This window comes from Siphateles boraxobius, unplaced genomic scaffold (genome assembly GCF_051911475.1).
Source record: "Siphateles boraxobius isolate OS27281-9 unplaced genomic scaffold, OSU_SipBor_1 6, whole genome shotgun sequence".
NCBI classification, from domain to species: Eukaryota; Metazoa; Chordata; class Actinopteri; order Cypriniformes; family Leuciscidae; genus Siphateles; species Siphateles boraxobius.
In genome coordinates, this window is record NW_027509186.1 from 26,789,148 (window position 1) to 26,812,507 (window position 23,360).

Here is a 23,360-nt window from a genome sequence, read left to right on the forward strand (position 1 = left end):
TGACTTCCAAAGTTGCCTACAGAAAAGAAAAAACATTTATGAACAGCAGAAGAAATACCTTCCAACAGGTTTACAGCAACCTGAGGGCGAGTAACGTTAAATGATGACAGAATTTTCATTTTTGGGTGAACTATTCCTTTAAAATACTAGAGGGCTTCAGTTTTTCATTTTCAAAGGGACACAATGTCTTGAAACTATTTATAATAAATTACATTGTATATAAATAATTTAACAACTAAAATGCTAAATCTGCAAAAACAAACATTAAAAATCGTATAGCTAATATATAGCCTAGTGCAACCACTGATCATATAGATTATCTTGATACAGATCAGCGAGTGCAACTCGTAACAAGTGTATAATTCTAACTCTAAATCAGGAAATATGCTGAGCTCTAAGTAAAACCAAACAAAAGTAACAAATTATCTTAAGACAATATATCAGTGATAGCCTATTTACTTTTTGACTTTTAAAGCTGTAGGCTAGTTGACCAGAGTGAGTAGCAAGTTATAAAGACATTACGTCTGTGGAATCGAAAAACAGCTGTTACAAATTAATTATTTTCTCTTTCCTTAAAAAAGGTTGAAAACAATTGTTTTAATCTATATGGCGTCTGCTTTCATTGTATCAGTGATTAATTAACTCTTTATTCAATAACAACATCTCATTAAATAATACTTCGGCGTCATATGATCCTTCAGACAACAAAGCACGTTGCAGTCAACACTGAATGAGTTTAAAAACAACAGAAAAGTGACAGGTTATATGACACTTTACTGAAGGAGCTTTTATTTAAAATGACTTCATATTATACCCATATTCATAGGAAAATATTTTGATACTTTATTCATAACAGCTTTATCATCAAAAAGAATCAGTAAACACTGAATCAACAAGGCACTTGTATCCCAGACAACTGCTGTCGGTTGGGGAGGTGTAATCTCAAACAACACTTTTAACATAACACTAAACTCTTTGAAAAAAACAAAAACAAAAATTAAATAAATCAGTATAAACATTTTAGTACCATGAACTACAACAGAGTCAAATGGGTATGATAAATGTGAACATTCGCATTTTAAGAGAGGCGAGTCGTGAGTTGGAGGTGAATGTAGTGAAACGTGAAACAATAACAGTTTCTCTTCTTCATGCTAAGAGCATAGTCAGTGGATTTGGTCCTGTTGAATGTTAATGTCACTTCTGAAGCGGAGGAATATTCTAGGACATCTGATGCCACACAAAAGGATGTGAATCCATATTTGTGATGGTTTCACAGCTCTGCCGATGTACTGAGATCATACTGATAGGAGACCCCTGAGTGACAGTAATGTCGGATAACCAGAAGATGGCAGTGTTGATGCACTGTAGCGACGATCTAAGCAGAATTTACATCAGTTTTTCTCTCCCTCTGTTTTATCAGAATATAAACTTACTTTGGTTTTCCATGTTACTTTTGCAGTGTTGACTGCTCCCAACTTACATCCATAATTCAAACTATAAGTTAATATTGATCCAATTGGACCTTAAATGATACTGTTGTGCAATGTTTAGTAGTCCATCCTTATGAGGATGAAAACACACTCCCAAATGGTTGCCAGCATTAAGACTTGAGGTGAGAAAATTCACATGATTGAATCTGTTTGAATCAATTGGAGAATGACTCAATAGAGTTTTTTGTCTGTACCAAAATGAATCAAAGCATGTCTGCGTCCACCATTAACTTAATATAGTGCTTTAAATCCAACAGTCAAAATACAAAACTTTAAAAAAAAACTGTAAAAAGAGATTTTTTCTCTGAACATGTGCGCTGTGCTTAAGTGTCTTCAGTCATTTCCCACTGCAAAATAAATAATACCAGGTTCAGAAAAAAAGGAAATTGGCAACCTGACGAGATCCAGCTAATTTTAAGATTACATCCTGTTATACACTGACTAATTAACAGGTTACTCACTTGGGTCTGCATGTCAAGACTCAAAAAATACTCATTCCACAGTGCTGGTAAGAGCAGGAAGAGCTTTAAAACTACTGACCAGCTTAAATGCACAGTCGACCGCTCAAAGATGTGGCCAACTGCTCTGGAAAAACAAAATTAGAGCACTAGGGCTGCTCAAATCACACTCCATCCACACCCATTCAGCTTAACTGCTCTGTGGAGTAGGCACGAGTCTGAAGCCTCAGAGGTGAACAAAACCTGTGGTGAAGGTCACAGTAAATATGTTTTTTTAAAAGCATGTGCATTTCTAGGTCTCCTCCTCCCACAGGCACAGCTGTTTGTGCGGTACGTAGTAAGTGAATTGGTAGCCTTTGCTGCAGCTTTTGATGCCACATTTATACGGACTGCCCCTGCCGGAGACGTCCCTGTTGCGACAGTACTTCAGCATGCAGGGATACCATTCCAGTCTGAGGTTGTAGCTACAGGAGCAAGGCTGCCACAGGTCTTTCACTGTCCCGCAGCTCGGCAGACCTGGCACCTCCACTGCTTGAGGCTCGAACATGGAACCCTCGGCGCCTGAAGAATCGGGGAAAAGCATTTATTATAGTTAATGATCAAGCTATGTAGGTCAGTGAGGTGCTACAGTGATGTGTTCCAGTTCAAACAGTAATGCATCTGTACTAGTTCTAACTACATTAAATTAGATTTACTACAGATCCTTCTCCCCAAAATGTTCACATTTGATGTGTAAAAGGGTTTGATGCAAAAACCCTTTATATGTTTATATATGGCATATTTCTGATGATTAAACATAATAATTCAGGTAAAACGTCTATACTTAACCCCATCAAATAATTAAACAATGAATTAATATGTAAATATTTTACGAATATATGTATATATATATATAAATATATATATATATATATATACACACACACACACACACATACAGTACATGCATATATGTACAAGATAACTTGGGTTATACCCTTTGCTGGTAATACAATGCAGAATTTAATCAAAAGAAATCCTTTAAAGATTGTAAATTCAATAATTTATTGGTAATCTTTGGGCTAATTTCAACATTTACTAATACCTTAGTAAAATTGAAAAGTAAAATAAAGTAAAACTGTACCTGTGTAAAAGTTTTAATGGACCTGAGCTAACATAAACTAACAATGAACAGTTGTATGTTTATTAATTAACATTAAGATTAATTTAAACTGTAACAAATGTTTTGTTTATAGTGAATTATTATTAGTTAATGCATTGGCTAATGTTAACTAATTGGACCTTATTGTAAAGAGTTACCATACATTTGTGATCCTCATGTGTGATCTGAACATGATCTACGATCTGCATTTTTTTTAAATATATACACAGAATATATGTATATATGTGTGTGTGTATATATATATATATATATATATATATATATATATATGGAGGGAATATGAAAAAAAATATATGTATATACAAATTTTTTTATATATATATATTTTTTTTACATATTTTGCCTAAAGGTACAATATGCAGTTCAAGCTGAATGGATTTTGCTTACTATTATTTAATACATTAGATTAGGCTTTAGAGGGTTAATATGTGAAGAACAAAATGTCAGCGTTATATTTAATCGTGCTGGGTTTGGTAGGGTGTAATTAAGGGACGCAGTAAGCATGCTTGCCTCTGTCCAGCCAGTGTCTGACATCAGCCTCCCGAGTGTACACGGCCTCCCGGGCCACGCTGCACATGTTGTGGATGTGGGCACTCAGCTGCCACGTCCGTGTCAAATTGACGGCAACGTTCATACTCAGCATCTCCGTGCTTCTCTTCTCTTCCGCTGTGCGGATGGCCTGGGGATTTTTCTGCAAAAAATAAAAAAATACTTTTAGTATTACTACTGTCATTCTTTAAAGCTAGATGTTACCAGTCTTTTATCACACCTTTCATTCCTTTTCACACATTTACGACCTTGGACACCTCCCAGGAGCAACTCAAAGGCCTTTTACAGCCTTTTTCCTCCGAGATCTCAAATTTAAAACATCACACTCCTACGCAACAGTTACCCCTGAGCCCAACTCTAACACCCCGGATCTGCTCCCTCACTCCCAATAACTTCTCCCTGCCCGTCATCAGCCACAGAGTGAGCCTGACCTGTCGCAGTCTGGCCATGGACTCGCTGGGGATGATCTCATTGTGGTTGAGCCGTGTGACGAAGCAGAGCGCCTGGTATTGGCTCTGCCCTCTCTCCAGTTCCCCCAGGATCAGCGCCCGGAAGATCTTCACATCCTGAGAAGAAACACATGCAGTCATCATTAAACTGTGCAACTCCTTAAGAAATGTGTTCTATAATAACTACAAATACTGAAGTCTTTGAGTTGGAGACTCGTATGGCATCAAATACAAGGGCTGCACGATTAATCATATAAATTGTCATCAGGATGTCTGCTTCTCTCGATTATTTAAGCACAATTATCTGTTATTTGTGATAGATCAAAACATGAATCTCAACTATATTGTTTGTGATTGTGGTTTCTGAATAAATGCAATTTCTCAACCTCTGTGCTACAATACAAATATTAAATATTTTAATATTAAATACATTGACATATTTTGGAATTATTTATTATTATTTATTAATTAGTGCAAATAACATTAGGAATTTCATTGTTTTAGCTTTCATAATGTAGAGAGATAAGGTAAAACAATCTTGCATATGGCTTAGCGTTTTATTAATTTGTGTTTACAGGAAAGTGCAACTATTCTAATTATTAGAGATGCACCAATGTATCTGCCACTAATTGGTATCAGCTGATAAAAGCAAGTATTTTCACTATTGGCCATCGGCCGATTGTTTAAAAACAGCCGACGATGAGCCGTGTGTGAATAAAATTAGTAATAATTTAAAAGTAAATGCGATAACACATTAACAGTTAAAAAATAGCGCAGTTGAAGCAGGCTCTATTTATTTGACCCTATGAATCAACCGTAGTTCAAGCCAGGGTTGCAAGTTCCACAGTTGATCCCTACATCAAACATTATTTGTAACATGCCTCCCATCCAATAAATCACAAACAGCTTTGTGCTTTGCTACTTCTGATAAGAAACAAAGTCTCAGCTTTCAAATTTGTCCATTTTATCACGAAATTCAAACAACAAATAGCGTTTTGACACTCTTAAATGTGACGTGACAGATCCCTGTAGCGCCTCAGGACGGCAGCGGAAGCGTGGAGCGTGAGTCTTTTCGTTCCCTTTAATTAATACAAGTTTTAGCACGAAAGAACATGCATGAACATCAAAAGGTATGTTGAAAAATATAGTAGTCATGTCGCATGTAATCACTCAATCAGTTTTTCAGCCGTGAAAAGACGTCAATAAAACAGCTTGTGAAAAGGGACACTAAACGTTGCATTTGCCTCAGGAAAGTCATCCAAAGTTCAAAGTTCGTCAGTTAGCTATAAAAAACACTAGATATGAGTTTATTTACTGTTAATTATATATGTTATATATAGCTCTGTTAACTTTAACCTCTAGTATTATAGTAATATACCAAATGACCGGGTTTCCTGTATAGTTTGCAAAATTATTTTAGAGAGATTTTTTTTTGTCCTTTAGAGAATCAAATAAATAATCGGTGGGCCAATATTTTTGGCCGATATTAGGCATTTTCCTGACTATCTGTATCGGCATTTATAATGGCCGATAAATTAATATTTTTAAAAATGCGGCGTGCGGTGATTCATGTAAGGGTGGCGCTGCCAATAAAGCACCTAAAAGCTGTCACAAAGAACTGGCAAAAGTAATGATTGTGAATACATCAAATATAGCAAGGAGACATTTTAATTGTTTATTAATAAACAAGTGTTTTCAGTCAGTGTCGCTGCAAAGTTGACGACGTTGACTCGCGATCTTCAGTGAACACCCCAGAGAGAAATGCACATTTCATACGGATTACAGTAGAGAGCAGTCTGTCTTTCGCTTTGAATTGTTCTGTTTAAAAGTAGACATTTCAATATAGATATATTTCTCAGGTTTATACGCTAAGTTTCGGTTCATTTATGCATGAAATGACCTCCAGTTCACACGCCGACCCCTCCGTGTCAAGATTATCTATTTTCCGCTATATTTACTTATGTATTAAATCCAGGCAATTGGTTGATGAAACATTGATTAAAATTAAGATACAATTAATACAAAACGAAATTCACTTTAATGAAAGGCTTTGTGCTTTCTGTTTGAGGTTTCTGTGGAAAGTTTTAAAGCACTTTAGTGCCGCTTTCGGAGCTTGTCACGTCCGTAACATATTGTTTTTTCCTCATAAATTTGAACACGAAAACTAAAATAAAATGAATATTTTATGTTCTGTTGAGAGCCAACCCTTCTTCATCCGGTGGGTAGTAGCCTATTACTTTTGATTTGCGCAGTGTAATTCACATAATTGATTTCTCTGCTGCCAGCCTCTGTCACATATTGTGTGAGCTTGTGACTATTGCAAGCGCGCAGCTGAGAAGCCCTGATTATATTGTCTGCTATATTTACTTCTTATTTATTAAATCCAGGCAATTGGTTGATGAAACATTGATTAAAATGCGTTGCGCGAGCGACAAATCTCCAACAGTAAACTGGTGCCCCATTCTGCTTTGTAACGGGTCGCGGGTAAACAGCTCTTGCGACGTGAGCGATTACGGCCGCGTCTGGTGTACACAGTGTTAAAGCTCATTCTGCCTATAACGCTACCTTACAACATCAAGCAATATTACAATAATTTATATAATTATAACACTTTATGTTTCCCGTTTAGTACATTTAGCTTAATACTTTTTAAAATAGTATAAAAGTACTGTAGCCTACATATGTAATTAAAAACGTTTTCATTATGATATTATTAATTTTACTTTAGTAAAAAGATCTGAGTTGTTCCTCCACTGGAAGAGATTAGAGGAATTAAGACTAAAAATAGAAGATAATAAGGTTTTGTCAGCGACACTTTTGATGTATTTATTCATATTACAAGTTTTATATAACGTGACTAAATTAAAAGACAAAGTCGTTAGTGAAGATTATGCAACAGTATTTAGAATATAATATAATATAACATGCAATGCAAACTAGTTTGGTTACTGCTCAAATGTATCATTCTCATTCTATCATTCCCCCTGCCTCCATTACATATCTTTGTCACACAAGTGTTTGATCGCCACATTTGAGTGATCATTGCAGAGGGCTGCTTTTCATTGCAGATCATTGCTTTTATATTTTTCTGTTTATACTGTGTATTCTATATACTAGGGGTGTAACGATTCATTCGTTTTCTCGATGCATCGATTACAAATCCTGACAATGCATATGCATCGATCTTGAAACATGTATTTCGAATCGTGAATCGTTTATTTGGGTCAATATTCGATTTAAAATGCTAAGAATCGAATAATTTGCGATTCTATATCGATTCAGTGCTTTAAAACATATACACATTAAATGACTACATGCGGGAATTGAGGCGTTGTGCGGCGTCATTTCGCGTCCTCACAGCTCTCACATACTCGCTGCACTCTTACCATCTTTCACTGGATTTCGCTCGCGCTCGGCCCCATATAGCTCTCATCTACAGATTTTTGAGCAGTCCATGTTTGAGCTCTCCACAGGACAGCTATTGGTGTTCACATGAGCAGATGACAGCTCTCTATCGAGAAAGCAAGCCATTGATAAAGCTGCCATATCATTGCGCGGGCACTGCTATGAAACAACGCGCTTGTTGCGTGGAAACGTCACCGTTATTTTCTTTAAGATAAGATACTGAAGTTTTACGGAAATGGGTCATACCCGTCTTGAGCAGTTAAAGTAAAACCCCACTTATTCAAGGGTGCGCATTTATTACATGGAAAGAGAAAACGTATAATAGGTGTCTAAAATGCACACGCTTCCGATTAATCATGAATGAAGAATGAAATGTAACTTAATGTCGTTAAACTGAACTAATGAAATAACTACAACATTAATTACACTGAAATAAGAGCGCGTGGTTTATCCATCAATCAGATGCGCATTAAAGTTGCATTCGTAATCGTTACTATAGCACAAGTAGACACCCGGCGCGTTTTCTTTCAGAACCACAAGGAAAATGTTCAGTCGGATAAAGAGAACAAAGAGTAGCTATTCCATGAGGAAACGTTAGTTAAGGTTTCGTTGGGAAAGTTCATGGTATTTTTAGTCTCACAATGGAAGGATGTTTAATGTACCAGGAACACTTTAAGGTTGTGTTCCTACAAAATAGTTAGCATGATGCACTAACTATACTTTTAAAGCCTTTTTAAATCTTGGTTTACATTTTTACGAATGCTAATTTATAGGCTTTGGAAATATTTTGTATAATAATAGATTCATTAAAAACTAACATGAACTAACGTTAACAATAGACAAAATGTCGTTAATTAATTTATTTTTTTGTTCACACTCTGACCCCCGAAGGCAGCTGTATAATTCACACCCTGACTAAGACCCATTGGGGGAAGCATTTAAATAATCATATGAATGCATATAAAAAAATAAGAATCGAATCATTCGAATCGCATCGAATTTTAATGTGAATCGCATTGAATCGAATCTTTCTGAATTTGCAAAAATCGTTCTTGAATCGAATCGAAAACCTATGAATCGTGAATCGAATCGATTCGCTGCCTACCCAAAGATTCATAGCCCTACTATATACAGTACCCATCAAAAGTTTAAATACACCATTAGGAAAGTGTCCAAACTTTTGACTGGTACTGTACTATAATACACATAATATTGCTACTGTATTATAATATACACATAAATAATATAGGCCGATATATCGGTATCTGGCTTTTTTTATCGGTATCGGTATCCAAATCGGTCGGGCTCTAGAATCAAATTATAGGCAAATATTCTACATAATCGTATCGGCGGATAAAATTTAGCATCGGTGTATCTCTACTAACTATAAAATAAATTATAAAAATTAATTTCTCAATTGAAAACAATTGTGATTAATCGCAATTACAATTTTTTAAACAAAATAATTGGGATTATTAGTTTGAAGTCACCACAATTCTTATTTTTTTATGAAAAAAAATCATGTGCCCTTGTAATCTTTAATCAAAATAACTACGCCTCCCTCTTGCAGCAAGCAACATCTCTTCTCTGATGATGTGCTTACTGGCGTGAGGGCGGGACAACCTGTCACTCATATGAGATCACAGCAATAGAAAACCACAACCATCCATACATTTTTTTCTTGTCCAAGAAGCCGTTTCCCTTGGATATACATAACAATAGGGAAGAAAAGATTGCATCTTCCGCTTCATGCCGACTGTAACCATTATTGTGCATCCCTATAAAACACCCATTGATTTTATGTACAACTGTATATTTCAGCACATCACTGAGTTGCTGTTAGCAACCAGACCAAATATCTGGCAGCGCCCCTGTGCTCATAAAGACTTCCATGTAAAGGCATTATGGGAAACCCCAGAGTGGAGAGCAAGGCCACAGACCTGTGTACCCATTCATCAGCTTCTCCTTGCTCTGGCATCCACATGACTCTGCCAACAGAAGACACACACATTCTCCTCACTCCCTCCTCCTCTTGTTTTTCACAGTAAGGCCTCGAGCACCAAGCCGACAGAAGGGAGCGAGCTTTCAGGGTTTCATTCAAAAAGTAGGAGGTTTTCTCAGACAATCAAAATAAATAAGCCAAAGCTGTCTTTGTTTGTTCTGGAGCTCTCATCTCATCCTCTTTCTAGAACCTTCCATCTGGTTTCCAGAGTTGGTCAACCCCCAAACTCATGGAGCTGCAGTCTCACTGAGCCTGCGGAAAATTCATTCACGTTCCAAGAATCATTCACCACCTCTAATATTCTATTTGAATGACAATGCTCTTTTATTTGTAGTTTTCCATGAGGAGGTAGATTCAGTTCTGCAGACAAAATTTGGCCTTGTCCACTCTTATACTTTTTCGTTTGAAAACCCATCTTTTTCTCTCCGTTTTGGCCTTCCGTCCACACAGCGACGTATTTTTGAAGAATCTCTCCCAAGTGGATAAATATGAAGTTGTAGTGCAGAATGTGAAGACGTAAGCTTCCATAAACGATGACAGGTTTAGTCATGTGATGCATATTGTACCGATAGATATCGGTTTATACCCAGTATTGTGCCTGTTATGCGCTATGCACTTCCACGCTGTTGCTAAAGATATGTTACTTTGTACACGCTTCATATCACAGTCCTGCAAAGCTGAAAATTGTACTCGCAATTGCTGTCCTGTGGCAAAACATGAGAGCAGTTGCATTTTAGACCAAACATATAATGGTGATTGAGTGCGACCTGAGCGCATCAGTGAAAAGTTAGATATTTTGCTAAATAAAATGATCCTACCATTAGAATAGTGTAAAGAACATGATTATGTCAGTTTGTATCGGATCTGTATCATCTCAGTGGGCTTTTATGAGGTTTTACACATGAGCAGTAAGATGAATTTAGTGTTTTCTGTTACATTTCAGTGTGAATAAGAAACTTTTAAAAAATGCTTGAAAACGATAGTGTGGACAGAGTGTTTTGGAACTTTGTGGAAGGAAGCCTTTGTGATTTCTTTCCAATCCAAATAAAATATGTTTGTTTTTCTTGCATAAACTCTGTACATTTTTGATAACAAATTACCTGTTTTTTAGACTAGAAGTGGCATTTAAAAATAAAAAGACACAAATTATCAATATATATATATATATATATATATATATATATATATAAAAATCCCTTTACAAATTGACAAAAAAGGGCCATGTAAAAATTTTACAAATATTTTACAATATTACTGTTTTCACTGTTTTTAAGTACTACTTCAGCATTTAGTACTACTTACTAGCATCTCTTATTTATGTTCACAATAGACATTACATTACATGAACACTATACAAAATGAAAAAGAAAAAAGTACACAGATCCCAATCTGTGAGTCAGTACATGTAATGATAGACATCCAAAAAATGTAACTCAAACCTATATTGCAAAGAACTCTTCTGCATGGAAGTTCTTCGGAAAGGACGAAGCAGCAGGAACGTAATTAAACTGTGGAGGAGGCAGACCTGCCGGAGTTACCGCATGGGTGACAGAACAATCAGCAAACACAAGAGGGGGGAGTGAGCAGGCAGTTGTTATTTTAAGCTCCGGCACTAGAAGGACCTCCCAGCCACCAGAAAGGCGGTTTGCTTTAAGGAACAGAGAGAGGGGTTTGTGGGGTGGGGTGAGGGGGGTTACTGCTTTAGGCGCTCAATTTAATTACAGGGAAGTGTTGGCGTCACTGCTTTGCAAACACCTTGATGACAACAGGGAGAAACCCTGGAAGCTGACACTGCACAGGTAAACCACTCACATCTGCTGATATCAGTAGCTCAATCATTGATTTCCCTTTACAACTATCCTTTATCTTCATTGCTCTGCAATTTCCTCTTATCGGAGGCGAATATCTCTTTCGCTTTCCTCCAGGTTCCTGTTACAATTCTCTTTTTGACCCCCTCCATGCAGGAACATGTCTAAGCCGTGTTAGTGAGTAAATACTTCAGTCGGGTAGATCCTCAGCTCAGTTTTTCATTCGTTCACCCTCCAACCTTGCGCAGGTCCGCCAAATGACCAGATTAGAGACCAAACATAAATCTTGGTGCAGAAGAGTTTATTTTGACAGTCCTGAAGAAATACATCACTGAAGTCAAAGCAAACATTAGCTTCTGCTCCTGGTCCTGCTTCCTGCTGCAGGATCACGGCGTGTCTGTTTGGACTATGCTGTTGACGTCTGACAGCGGCATCATCACAAAGTTTGGCACGGCTTTCACAGTCAGTTCCAAATGTTGCTTATGCCATAAAATTCATGTCAGACATACAACGGTAAAATCACAGATGAAAGGTTGGATAAACCAAAGATTTTTTTCAGAAATACTTCCTTTGAGTTTAACAGAATAAAGTCGAACAGGTTAGGAAGGACATACGAGCACATAATGAATTTATGTAACTGGGTGAACTATCTCATAACTAAAGCCAAGTGGACACTACAAGACTAGTCACTTCTGCTTTGTTTTGGAACTTGTAACTTGAGCGATTGCTGCTTGGATCTGAATTTGTAGTAGTTTATATAACATTAGCCTTCCAGCTCTGTTTGTTTGTGTCTCTTATACATAAAACACCCTCTAAATTCCTCTCTAGAGATGAGCAAATATGACAGAAGAAATACATGTTTGTTCATTCTGCCACACTACCATGCGGAGACATTGATGAATGGTTTTAAAAAAAACATTTAAATTAAATTCTATTTGTTCTGCAACTATAAAGATGTTTGCAAGTGCTTTCTATTATAACAACTGGCATTAATAATGTCTACCCAGGAGGCCTTAAGTGGAATTGCTTAAGATCCTTGTTTGCAATACAATGCACATTGTCATTAAAAAACTTTGAACTGCACAAAACACAAACGCGAATTACACAAGAGAAATGAGAAAACTAAATGTGCAAAACAATAGGGTATCTATTTCAAGGTTTCACATTACATGCATTATTAACATCTGCATAACCATGCAGTCAAAATCTGGTGTAATAATGGAACAACAGTTTTAAAAAGTGATGTTTCACTATTATTTAGGGCTGCAACTAACGATTATTTTGATAATCGATTAATCGGACGATTATTTTTTCGATTAATCGGATAGAAATTAAATTAGATTTTTTTTTTATTATAACTAAATAAAACCGTAAATCAGGGTATTTATGTGTAAAAGTGTACTTTAAAAAGTGCAAAAGCCACACATTGAGTTTTACTAATATCAATATTTGCATTGTTTTTAATGATAATTGCTGATGGCAAGTTGACAAACATGATTATTGTTAAAAAAATGATATCCAACATATTATGTTTTAACACAATTTTTGTTAAAACAAATTTACACAGACATGTTGTTCAGATGTGAATATCTGAACTAAAAACAAACTACAAACATCTAAAATATATAATTCATTTAATTTTTATTTAAAATTAATTATATATAAGGAATATAAGGATAAAGAATATAATATATATTATATATAATATATAAAAGAATATAATATAAGGATACATTGATTAAATAAATATAGAAAGACTGAAAACAATTGTGTGAATGTAGAGCCGCAGTAGATCGCGTTTGAAAAACAATTAAAACTTAGTAGACAAATGCTATAAAAAGAGAACGGAATGGAGGTAACGTTACCCAGCAAGCTAACAGGCTTGAGTAAAGGACAGGAGAAATTATGCATTAGTGCACAAGCATTCGCTGAAAACCACTGAGTACAGTGACTAAAAAACAATATTTTACTGCTGCTGTTATTAACTGCCTTTGTATTTAATGCTTCACTTTGTAAACACCGTTTTAATTTAACCTATTTCTGCGGTAGCGCTATTTTAATCCATCACTTACGTTGCGAGCGAACTGATTGCACAACCTGATGCTCGAGACAAAATACAGACATCCCGGAAGTCCCGGGAGTCTCCCGCATATTGATTGCGGCTCCCTGATGCCCGCGAATTAGTTCAAACTCCCGAAATCTAGAGCGCGCAAGCAAGAGCGCGCATGCGAGACATAAGAGACTGCTCCAAACCGTGTAGCGCGCGCGCTCGGCAGAGCGCCTGAGGGAGAGAGACCTTGCGTGTGTGTGCGTACCAGTAAACGCTCCCCGTGACGTAAGCAGACCAACTAATCGATAATGACATTCGTTGACAACGATTTTCATAATCGATTATAATCGATTTTATCGATTAGTTGTTGCAGCCCTACTATTATTTACAACAGGATTTGCAAGATGGGTTTAAATAAAAGAATTTTGTTATAAAAGACAAAACAACTTTGTGCATCCAAACCACTCGTTTCCTGGTAAAAATTAATTTAATTTTCAGAAGTCAACACATTTTGACAGGTGATTAGAAGGGATGATGAATGACAGAGGCCAGTGGGCAAATTTGGCCAGGATTTACACCCCTACACTTTTTTTGCAAAGGACATCCTGGGATTTTTAATGACCGCAGAAAGTCAGGAAGTCTGATCCGAAGAACGGTGTTTTTTGACAGAATAGTGTCCCCATCACTATACTGGGGCGTTAGGAGGACCCACACAGACCACAGGGTGAGGACTCCCTGCTGGCCTCACTAACACCTCTTCCAGCAGCAACCTGGTTTTCCCAGGAGGTCTCCCATCAAATTACTGACCAGGCTCAGCCCCTTTTAGCATCAGTGGGCAACAGGGTGATATGGCTGCTTTCGCACGTTTCTAGCATTTCATAGGTCACCCCTCATGCACTATATCACGTCCGTCAAAAACTCAAATATTAGAACTTCAAAAAAAAAAACATTGACATTCCACACTCATGGCCATCAATTTCATCACTTAATACTTGTCCGCTAAAGAAAAACGTATTACCTTTCGATCCATCGGTTTTCAAATCTACATCATTTGAATCTCACAACATTGATGTCTGTCAGAAAATGACGTGCACAATACACGGTAGTAATTACGAGAAGCATAGATCCAGTGAGTAAACGCATTTCCTGGAAAACCCACACTATATGCAATATGCATTATGAACGCAAGATTTCACACATCATTTATTTGAAAATCTGTCTTAACGCAATTCATAATGTGCTATACTCTTCTTTGCAACAGGAAATACAACAGCACACATTCTTCTGTTGACATGTTTATAGCTGCTACCTGAGTCACAACACATCTGTATTAATGGCAAAGGCATTTGAAGGAAACTTTAAAGCTCCCTTGATAACTTTTTACTACCACATAAGTACGTACAACCGCCTGCTCGCCAAGCATTGATCTGCGTAAAGTATGTTTCCGGCCTTCCTGGCCGTAGTCATTTACTCACCCTCATTTCGTTCCAAACCTGTACGACTTTTTATGTAGAACACAAAAGTTGTTTTGGACCCCATTGTCTTTCATTGTAAGGACAAAAACAGAAACATTCTTCAAAATATCTTATTTTTCGTTCCACAGAATGAAGTCAGTCATACAGTTTCGGAAAAACATTAGGGATGAGACATAAATGGTGACAATTTTCAGTTTTGGGTGGCATTTCCCTTAAGCCAAGTCACTAGACTGAAGTAATCAAGGCTGAGTCAGAATGCAGCTACGCATGCTTTGAAATTTCCCTAATATGAAACAAAATTCCAGATTGGCAAGACATCAAAGATTCAACAGTTATGAAGTATTACACACAACACCCCGAGCAGTTAAAGGTAACTAAGGGAAAGATTCAAGATTAATACAAACAAATAAGGCACGCAGACATGATCCAGAAGAAACAGATATGCAAAATGTTTATGGAAAATGTGGTCCCTCTTCAAGGGGAAACGCTATTGTCTAGAATTCCAGTTTAACTGGATTACGGCTTCTTATGTGACAGCATGGATGTTTAATTGGTTTTTTTAAGAAGGCTGGTGAAAAGGCACAGGTGCATGCCAGCATTTAACCTTTCGCTCTGATGAACAGCAACCTCGGACAAAAGACAGAGCGTGGGAGAAATGCCTGAGTTGTGGTGGTTAAAATACAAGGGGAATTTGATGTCTTACACACTTAAGAACAAAAACACAGCATGCATTGCAGTAAATAAAAGTTTTTAAAAAAGGAACCAAGCAATTCTGTTTTGGTAACATCTTAAAGTAGATTACCTCTGAATATGACACCAAAAACCAAACAGCATGGCAAAAATAGAGGCACTTGGCTATTACGGTAAAGGACGACCATTGCTTTCACTGGGTTATCTCCGTGTGACCTTTGACTCCTATTTGGCATGTGGCTAACTTGAGCTCTTGCGGGACAGCAGGGACGTCTTTACCCTGTTTCAGCTGTCTTAATGTGCTTCACACTCACTGATATATGTTCATCTGCTCTAGTCAAGATCATGGCGTTACCTCCTATTGGCTGTTAACGTCTTCCACAACCATCTTAAAACTAACAAAACATCTGGATTTAGAACAAAAGCTTAGGCAATGTGTTCAATAATAAATCAAGATCTTAAAGCTGATGCCCCCTTACAACAGTTACGCCAATATTTCAACACCCCATACCAAACCAAAGGTATTGCACAAGACCCAGAGGGAGACGTTAGAGCGTGGGAGAAGAAAAGACAAGACCCAAACACAGCAGGGAGGATTCATGCTGTTCCCGTAAACTATAAGGGGAAGTACATCTCATTTCCATTGAGATATGCCTCATCAAGAAAACAACAATGCAACCCTAGGTTATACAATGTCTTTCACCGGGAAGTTGGGCTTAGCAAGAACTGATATAACACAAGGCTTGATTCATAAAGCAATGACTCAAACAGATAGGATCAAACTGTTGAGTCACTTTGAGGATTTAAGGAAACAGCTAATCCTGAATCATAAAAGGCATGTTTAACTATGCTAAACTAATTCCGGTAGTATATTGAATGAATTATGAGGAGTATCTACCTTCAGGGTCCAAATGTGCCTAATGCAAATAAAAACTGTCTTTGGTGAGTAAATAAGGCAGACGCACAGTAACTATTAGGAACTACAACATTACATGATTAAAAAATGATTGATGCTTCAGTAGTGATACAAAACAAAGTGATATGAATGTTAAAACATATGTTGCGATGCTCACGTTCTCTTATTCATCAAATGGAAAATATGGAATACTGCATACAATATGCCACCAAAATGGAAATATGAGGAATAATATCACATCCTCGTGTTTTAGTGAAAGAAAAAATAATTAATTGTGACAATTTTAAATATATTATATTCAAATAATATATTATAAATTTAAACATATATATGGTTTGAACTATTCCGCCACTGGCAAAAACTTGTAAACTTGTGTATCATTCAAACAAGTGACTAAGGAAGAAATTACCACCTTGATTACATATACTATATGCTGCTAAGGTACAAAGAAAGCAATCTTCAGCAATCAAACTGATGATATGCAATATGCTCGTGACAATTTATGAAACATGAAGACAGTCCATTTGAGCAGGGATTTTTAAAAATGCTATCTGTGCAATCAAGAGTTTTAGCAAATTGCAACACAGTAAAAGACTGCTGTGCTAAAAGAAGACAGCTGTACTTGAAAGTGCAAGAAAATTAAGATTCAAACATCAGCATATTTCAGTTTCTCAGTGCTCAAAATATGTTAATGTGCTCTGGATCAACTAACTTGAACAGTTCAGCACATAACAGTGTCTGAGGGTAAACGAGGCCTCTTCTTTCTTTCTCAGCAGCACTCAAAGGGTCAACATCTGCCTTTTTCTAGCTTGAATAAAGACATCAGCTTGTTGCCAAAGAGCTGCCAGAGATGTCCTGCCTGTTGCCGACACACTTGAACATGAAAATGTGAACTGAACTGTAACTAGTTATCAGAGACACCACACAGTTTCCTGTATTGTAAGCAGTGTGGTGAAAAACACATTTTACATGTGCTTTTAAAGGTGAAATGTGCTGTTTCTACATTCTAATAAACAAAATCACCTCTAGATCCAGCAAATTGCAATGCAATATTTATACTGCACCAGTCATGCAATGTATTAGTTCCTTTATTGTAATGACAGCAGTAAAACAGCAAAGTCTACACAACGGGTGTTATCTGTCATTCATATTGACATGAATCTTTTAAACATATATTGTGTAATCATCATAAGAGCGGTTGTTCAAGCCTGTGCGGTGTGTAGTTAAGGTCACATCCCTGTCACATGTTTTAGAATTAGTAGGATATTTTGAAACAGGTTGGACTGGCTAGGTTCAAGTGGGCATGTTCACACACCTGGATGGCATCCAAACACACAGCACACTGATCGAAAAGCTGGGACATAAAAGACAAACAAGTTCCCAAAAGTGACAAAACAACAAATTCAAAATTTTAAACAACTTCAAAATTCCACTGAGCTTATGATGAATTGCTAAAACCACAGCCAACACAACACATTCTTGCCATAAGCAACAATAAAATATTGCCCTAAAGTTGAATCTAATACAATAAAGTTTACAGCTGGCTCAAACGTTATGAGCCTATAAAATTTCAAAGTGAAGAGGAGGGATGGCTTGTGTCCAAGCAGGTCACAGATATCCCAATAGGGAGATGAGCATAAAAGCAGACCGCTCGCTCCTTGTTTGGCAGCGGATGCGAGCTGAGATGAGTTCATCTTCATCACTGCATATGCTGCCGATGGGAAGAGGCAGAGCGCTGAGAAACATAATACAACTAGAAAGACAATGGAACAGTTTAAGAGAAAAGCTTGAGTTAGAGATGAAAGATTCATGTGAACACAAGTAGTATCTCTTCCACCAAACAGTCGCTGCTGGATTGTGATGCGTTACTCTAATTCCGAAACAGTCAAAATAGGCCAAATTGTAAAATAACCTCATACAGCCCACACTTTTTCCACACAATCTGGAAAAAATTGCCAGTCTGTTACTTAGATATATCTGGTTTTATTATGAAAATGTATGCTTAAAAAATGGTCACAACCACTGAATTTTTTTTCTTAAAGATTTGCGTGATATTCCCATCTCATCTGATTTCCTTTGAAACTTGAACTGAACAGTAATAAAACAACACGCTGTTATATATGGGTAAGAAGGGTAAACTGTATTTGAGTATGGAAGCTTGTTTCCGCCACAAAAAAAAAAAAAGTATTGCGACTTTTTTTCTCTCACAATTTTTACTTTTTTCTCAGAATTGCATGATATAAACTTGCAGTTCTGACAATTTTTTTCTCAGAATTGTGTTATGATAGTCACAACCGCTTGTTAAAAAGTGAAGAGAAAAAGTCGACTTTATAACATGCAAAACTTTGTAACTCGCAATTGCGAGTTTATATCAGAATTGCGGTATGCAAACTTGCAGTTGTGAGAAAAAAGTACCCTTTAATGATGTAATGTAAACAAAAACACATTTTAATTAATTATAACAAATATAAGTAAATAAAAATAAAGTGTAACACTTTACATTAAGGTCACCTTAGTAAATGGTTAATGCATTACCTAAAAATTAACAATATACATTTGTTGCAGTATTTATTAATTTTTGTTAATGTTAAAGTCCCCTTTGGTGAAAATCAAGTTTTTAATGTTGTTTTTATGTCCATGTGGTGTTATTAGTGTGCTTTAAGACAAACCATGTGCAAATGCATAAGTCAACACCATTGCTGAGTATTTTCTCCTGCAGTGAAAACCAAAAAAAAAAACAGAAAAAAGAACCAAAAACAAGGTTTGAAATCGCTGGTGATTCTGACGCCACAGACTACCTTGTAACCAATAGCATCAACGAGTGGATCTCTGAGCTGGTGTGAGTGAGTGGAGGCGGGACTAATTTTCATATTTATAGAATGCATATACTAAATGCTATTTTAAGGCATGAACACATTTTTTTCAAGGAAAAAAACATTTAAATATGCAATTTTGGTGTTCAAAGTTTTAAGGGATAAATTTATTGATTACAGGGGGACTCCAATAAAAATGCAACTGTTTATTGTTAGTTCATATTAGCTCAGATCCACTGAAGGGGCTATTTGTAAAGATTTTCATGTATTAATTGTTTTTTCATTGCTAATGTGTGAACAGCTCGAAACGAAACTTAAAAAACGAGACCTCCCCCGACTTCCTAAATTGTCTATGCAGACTGATTTTTACGTGAAGGACCCTGGACGTTTTTGACAGGGAAATCAAAAGAATGTGACGGTAACGCATGAAATGGATGCTTAATATTAACCTTTATTTATTATACACTGTTCAGGTTAGGATAATAGTCTCACATAGTCAGATTTATAGTTTATAGTCACAAATAATCAAACTATCATAACATTCGCTATGTTTCCATCCAAAGTTGCGAATAAAGCACCATTTCCATCCAGTGAGTCGAAGAGAACGTCACTTCCTGATAAACTGGCGTTAAATATCACTAAGAAAAATGGAAGTTGCTGCAGCCGTAGAAGCTATAATATTTTTTGTATATAACAAATTACTTGCAACTCAGAGCGGCCAGACGAAACGCAATAAACACGGTCATGTTATCTTGCTTTTGAAAGCAGATGCTGCTGTTTGGGAATGCATTAATTTAAGTTGTGTCCTGGAAGGTAATTATACCGAAACACTTTGACGACAGACATCCCATCGCAAAGTCACATGGTTTTTTTTATGAGCATTGAGAAATCTATTCTGTAAATGTGTTTCCATTGTAAATGATGTGCATGTTTTCTTATCTTATATCGTCTGGATGTTCATTAACAGTATATCGCTGCAAAGGTTTCACAAACTTCTTTTGACTTTTATGCCAAGATCGAAAAAGAACTTCGCCGTTAATATATCAGGGTAGTAAATCACATTCAGTTTCTTGTACGTTTTGTGTGCATGAACAATACGTTTATGGCTGCAGTTCACATAACGGCCACCGGTGTCGCTAATATCAAGGGTTTCTGAATTCTACACACTGCCCCTTTATATCATATTATTAGATACAACTTTTAATTTTAATAAAGTATTAGTAAATGTTGAAATTAACATTAAGAAAAGGAAAGGCTTTAGAAATATTTTGATTGTTAGCTAATGTAGGAAACTAATGTTAAAAAAATTAACCTTTTTGTTATTATTATGAAGTGACGGTGTAACCATGTAAGAAAGAAGTAAATAAATAAACAACAATACAATTCTCATTTGCTGAATCTGGTCTAAAATATAGATTTCATCAATGTAAATTCCACAACAACAGAAAACTAAACCAAAGCAGCATTTACTCTGATGAATGAAAGATATTTAGAGCTATGCTACGCCAAATCTGCCATCAAATGACTATGTAAAAGAAAAGAAAAGAAAAGATAATAAAAGAAAAACACTACAGCTTTGGAAATCAAATCCAGAAGGTTCACTTAGCACCTGATTAGGCGGGTACCAGAATAACCATACTTTTATTAATAATATAAATTAATATTTGTCTTCCTCCATCCCTGTTAAAGCCCTTTCAGGGCAGTAAATCCAGAAAGGCAGCTGGAAGTCCTCGTTCATTCAACTTTCCCTAAAACCCTGGGATACCGGGGAAACACAAGATGAGAACCACATGTGAGAAGAATGGAGACAGGCCCACCAGTGGAACTGATAAAAAGAGGAAAGGAAAAGTTCAAGCCTTCTGTGATCCAAACCCCCACACTGACCACATCTGTGGAGGATCAGGGGACGTCAGGGGCAGAGGGCTGCTGACGTGACTGAACTGAGGCGGATGAGGGCAGTGACAGTGCCACTGCTAATCCTGATTGTATGATCACCAGTGAAAGAATCTGACATCAGGTCAGAAGTTCATCACTAATGTGGATGATTTAACACAGAGACATGGACTTTAATGGCACGAAGAAAGGAAAAGTAACCACTTCTCAAATTACAAGTTTAATTACCAGTATTTGAGGCTTCATCACTGTAGATGATCTGGTAAATGACAAATATAGTAAGGCTAGAAATGTAGAAAAAAAGATCCAAACCTTTTTTTTTTTACAGACACATTGAATGTACTGTAATTTTCTTTGGATTAAAGTGCCAGCTAACTAAATAAATAAATCTAAATTTTACAACATAAATGTAACCATTTACTAAAAAAATTCTAGTAAAACTAGAAATTTAAGTAAAATCATTCAAATCTAACAGGTTGAGCAGATACCGTGAATGTACTGTAGGCCTACTTTGCTTTGGATTACATAAATCAAATGTATAGTTTTGTGGAACTCCAAAATCACATTCACAACTTCTACTTCTTAAAATAATTATAAGTATTTTATATTGAACACGTAGCCTATATATTGAACACAACATTTTATATTGAATATATATATATATATATATATTGAACATAGCATTTTTGATTACCAAGTTTGTCTTAAAGTAATAGAACATTTGTCCGCCTGAGTGTTCCTTCCTTAATATGAAATAAGACTAATAAGACTTAGGCCTTTTAAACTCCTCAAACGTAATGATTGATATTCAGAAATGCTGAAATAACTTACTGTGAAAGGGGGCGGGTTCGTGAAAAGAGTCAAGCAATATAATGCATTCCAACACACTTCAGTGACATTATGATACAATCATATTAAACAAACATACATTTATCCTAGTCATAGTTTTCAACTTACCTGTTTGAAATCGGCCACAAAAGTTATAAGAGTCCCATCTCCTTGTTTAAACTCCACAGTGATGGAGTCTTTTTCACTGTCCGCCTCCAGAAGTTCATCTGTGATCTGTCCATCGGCCAAACGAACCTTCACCTTCAGCTCAGAAGCAGCAGACCCGAGAGTTACTGTCACAATGACCAGCAAAACCAACACAGTAAACCGAACTGAACCCGGTGAAATCCAACTCGCAAACATGCCAGATAATCATAAAAGTCAAACTCCGGGCTCAGAAGGAGAATCCACAGGAATTACAGTCGCTGATGCGGTTCGACTCATTCCACAAGTCTTCAGATAGACTCCTCTATCTCCTCAAAACATCACACCCACTCCACTTTCACAACTTCATCCATATTTTTTGGAAGCTGGATATACAAATGAATTCATAAAGTCTTTTAAAAACAGGTCTAGAGACTTTTCACGTTTGGTAAATAAACATTTAAGAGAGCCGCGTCACACACGGATCAATCTGGTGTTTGCACTCGTCTCGCGCTTCTCAATGAGAGAACTGATTCGTGAGCTCTTGACGACTCGTGCCACTGAGGCTCGTGTTCATTCAGTACACTGCGCTTCACGCTGACTTCAATCTTAGTTTCTGTTTTTCTCCTCTGGAGTTTTTCCTCTCTCTCCTAGTCCTTGCGGATTCGTCACTTCCTTCATTATCCAAAGTGCAGCAGTCCAACGTGCTCCCAAAGTTTCGCAGGCAGCGCTCGAAATCTCTTAAAGGCGTAGCGCCCTCTCAAATAAACGTCTGATTAATAGCCTACACAACTCCTCAGATATATTTCTAGCACTGAACTCTTTATGTAATGTAGGTGATTTACATATATTCATTATGTACATTTGCAATATATTTTAGCCTAGGCTAATATTGTTATAGCCTACTCTCATACTCAGTTTCTTAATCTGATTTAATAATAGAGTTACAAGAGTTATCATGTGCCAATATTAATGTTAGACTATATGGTTCCTAAAGTTTGGGATTTCAAAAAGGCAACTTTTTAATAATAAGAAACAGATTTTGGAATTTGCTGTTTGCCTCCCGAGCATCAGAGATTCATGAAAAAAAGTATGTTTCCTCAGAATGACTTGTGTGTAAAGTTTGGTAAATGTCTGAGAAACGGCCTAGGAGTTCGAAAAAGTAGTTTTTTAACAAAATAAAATGGCATAAAGTTTAAGATTTGCTATTGTTGTGGCTTAAAGCAAG

At 36.6% G+C, this 23,360-nt stretch overlaps 1 protein-coding gene across 1 annotated transcript; it reads right to left on the reverse strand.

Annotated features, from left to right (window-relative positions):
- Positions 1 to 731: 731 nt before the first annotated feature.
- On the reverse strand, positions 732 to 22,875 carry oafa (OAF homolog a (Drosophila)). The gene is made up of 4 exons (XM_077208481.1): positions 22,118 to 22,875; positions 4,091 to 4,225; positions 3,621 to 3,801; positions 732 to 2,509 (listed from the first exon to the last, which is right to left on the reverse strand). The coding sequence occupies exons 1-4, from the start codon at positions 22,349 to 22,351 to the stop codon at positions 2,241 to 2,243; spliced, it is 819 nt and encodes a 272-aa protein (XP_077064596.1). The 5' UTR covers positions 22,352 to 22,875; the 3' UTR covers positions 732 to 2,240.
- Between the last annotated feature and the right edge of the window lie 485 nt (positions 22,876 to 23,360).

What these genes read in the sequence shown, in the direction of transcription:
- oafa (XM_077208481.1), bottom strand. Translation starts at nt 22,351, where the DNA reads ATGTTTGCGAGTTGGATTTCACCGGGTTCAGTTCGGTTTACTGTGTTG. An exon ending in TTGTGGCCGATTTCAAACAG is followed by an intron (nt 4,226 to 22,117) that starts GTAAGTTGAAAA and finishes GTTTCTTCTCAG; the next exon opens with GATGTGAAGATCTTCCGGGC. An exon ending in CCATGGCCAGACTGCGACAG is followed by an intron (nt 3,802 to 4,090) that starts GTCAGGCTCACT and finishes TATTTTTTGCAG; the next exon opens with AAAAATCCCCAGGCCATCCG.